General features: G+C 54.6%; 1 protein-coding gene across 1 annotated transcript; it reads right to left on the bottom strand.

Moving 5' to 3' along the window:
- Nucleotides 1–529: 529 nt before the first annotated feature.
- Nucleotides 530–669, bottom strand: FIBRA_09331 (uncharacterized protein; the record flags this gene model as incomplete). Its single annotated transcript, XM_012321643.1, has 2 exons — nt 530–539; nt 590–669. 2 exons carry the CDS (start codon nt 667–669, stop codon nt 530–532), a joined length of 90 nt encoding a protein of 29 aa, XP_012177033.1.
- Nucleotides 670–866: the final 197 nt, after the last annotated feature.

Raw genomic sequence — 866 nt, 5'->3', positions numbered from 1 at the left:
CGGCAGCAGCAGCAGCAGCAGCAGCAGCAGCAACAACAACAACATCAAAGCGAGAGAACAGCACGGAATTGAAGAAGCTGGAATCTGTGACAGCAGAGGTACGACGGCGGCAAGTCAGTGTCGCTGTACAGTGAGCAGGATGTACGCACTATCCGTCCGAGCTGCGCGCACTAGAGGCAGAGAGGGGGCACTGCGTTGTGTTGCATTTGGTAGTGTTTGTGTTGTGTTGCAGTTCCAGTGCTGTGTCCTTTGAACTGCATTGTGCGCGCTATGCCCGACCGTAAGTACAAGTGCAATACAATGCATGCATGCACCGTGTACAAGATGTAGCCAACCAGGTGTGCTCAACTCGTCCTCTGCAGGGAGAGCTAACAAGCTCTGACTCTGCAACCCACGATGCATGGTGTCTGAGTCTTGCCCGAATTCTGTACTCGACGATGTGCACTTGACAGTGTCTGTACTCGACAGTGTGCACTCAACAGTGTCTGTATTTCCTGTGTCAGTATTTCCTGTGTCTGTATTTCCTGTGTCAGTATTCCCTACTAGAGTGCGTGAGTTTCGAATTCGTCTTGGACATTTGTGCACTCACTCACTGGCTGCGCGCATCCCGAGGTCCAAGTCTCCTTCTTGTCGTCGGCACCAGGCCCGCAAGACGGCACGAGCAGGCATGTGACACGAACCACGCGAGATGACCGTCGGTCGACAGCAAATGAACGAGAGCGCGAGAGAGGAACGACAAAGAGCGCAGCAACCTAGAAACAACGACGCGTCATCCACCATCCGATCGAGTCCGCGCCAAGCTCCCGATCGGCCATGGTTCGCCCAGGAAGGAGTCCGACTTGGGTCCAGCCAACGTGTCTTCCAGC

The sequence above is a fragment of the Fibroporia radiculosa genome (assembly GCF_000313525.1).
Source record: "Fibroporia radiculosa TFFH 294 genomic supercontigs, scaffold29027, whole genome shotgun sequence".
NCBI classification, from domain to species: domain Eukaryota; kingdom Fungi; phylum Basidiomycota; class Agaricomycetes; order Polyporales; family Fibroporiaceae; genus Fibroporia; species Fibroporia radiculosa.
Note: the sequence above shows the minus strand (reverse complement) of the source record. Positions and strands in the feature narration are given on the sequence as shown.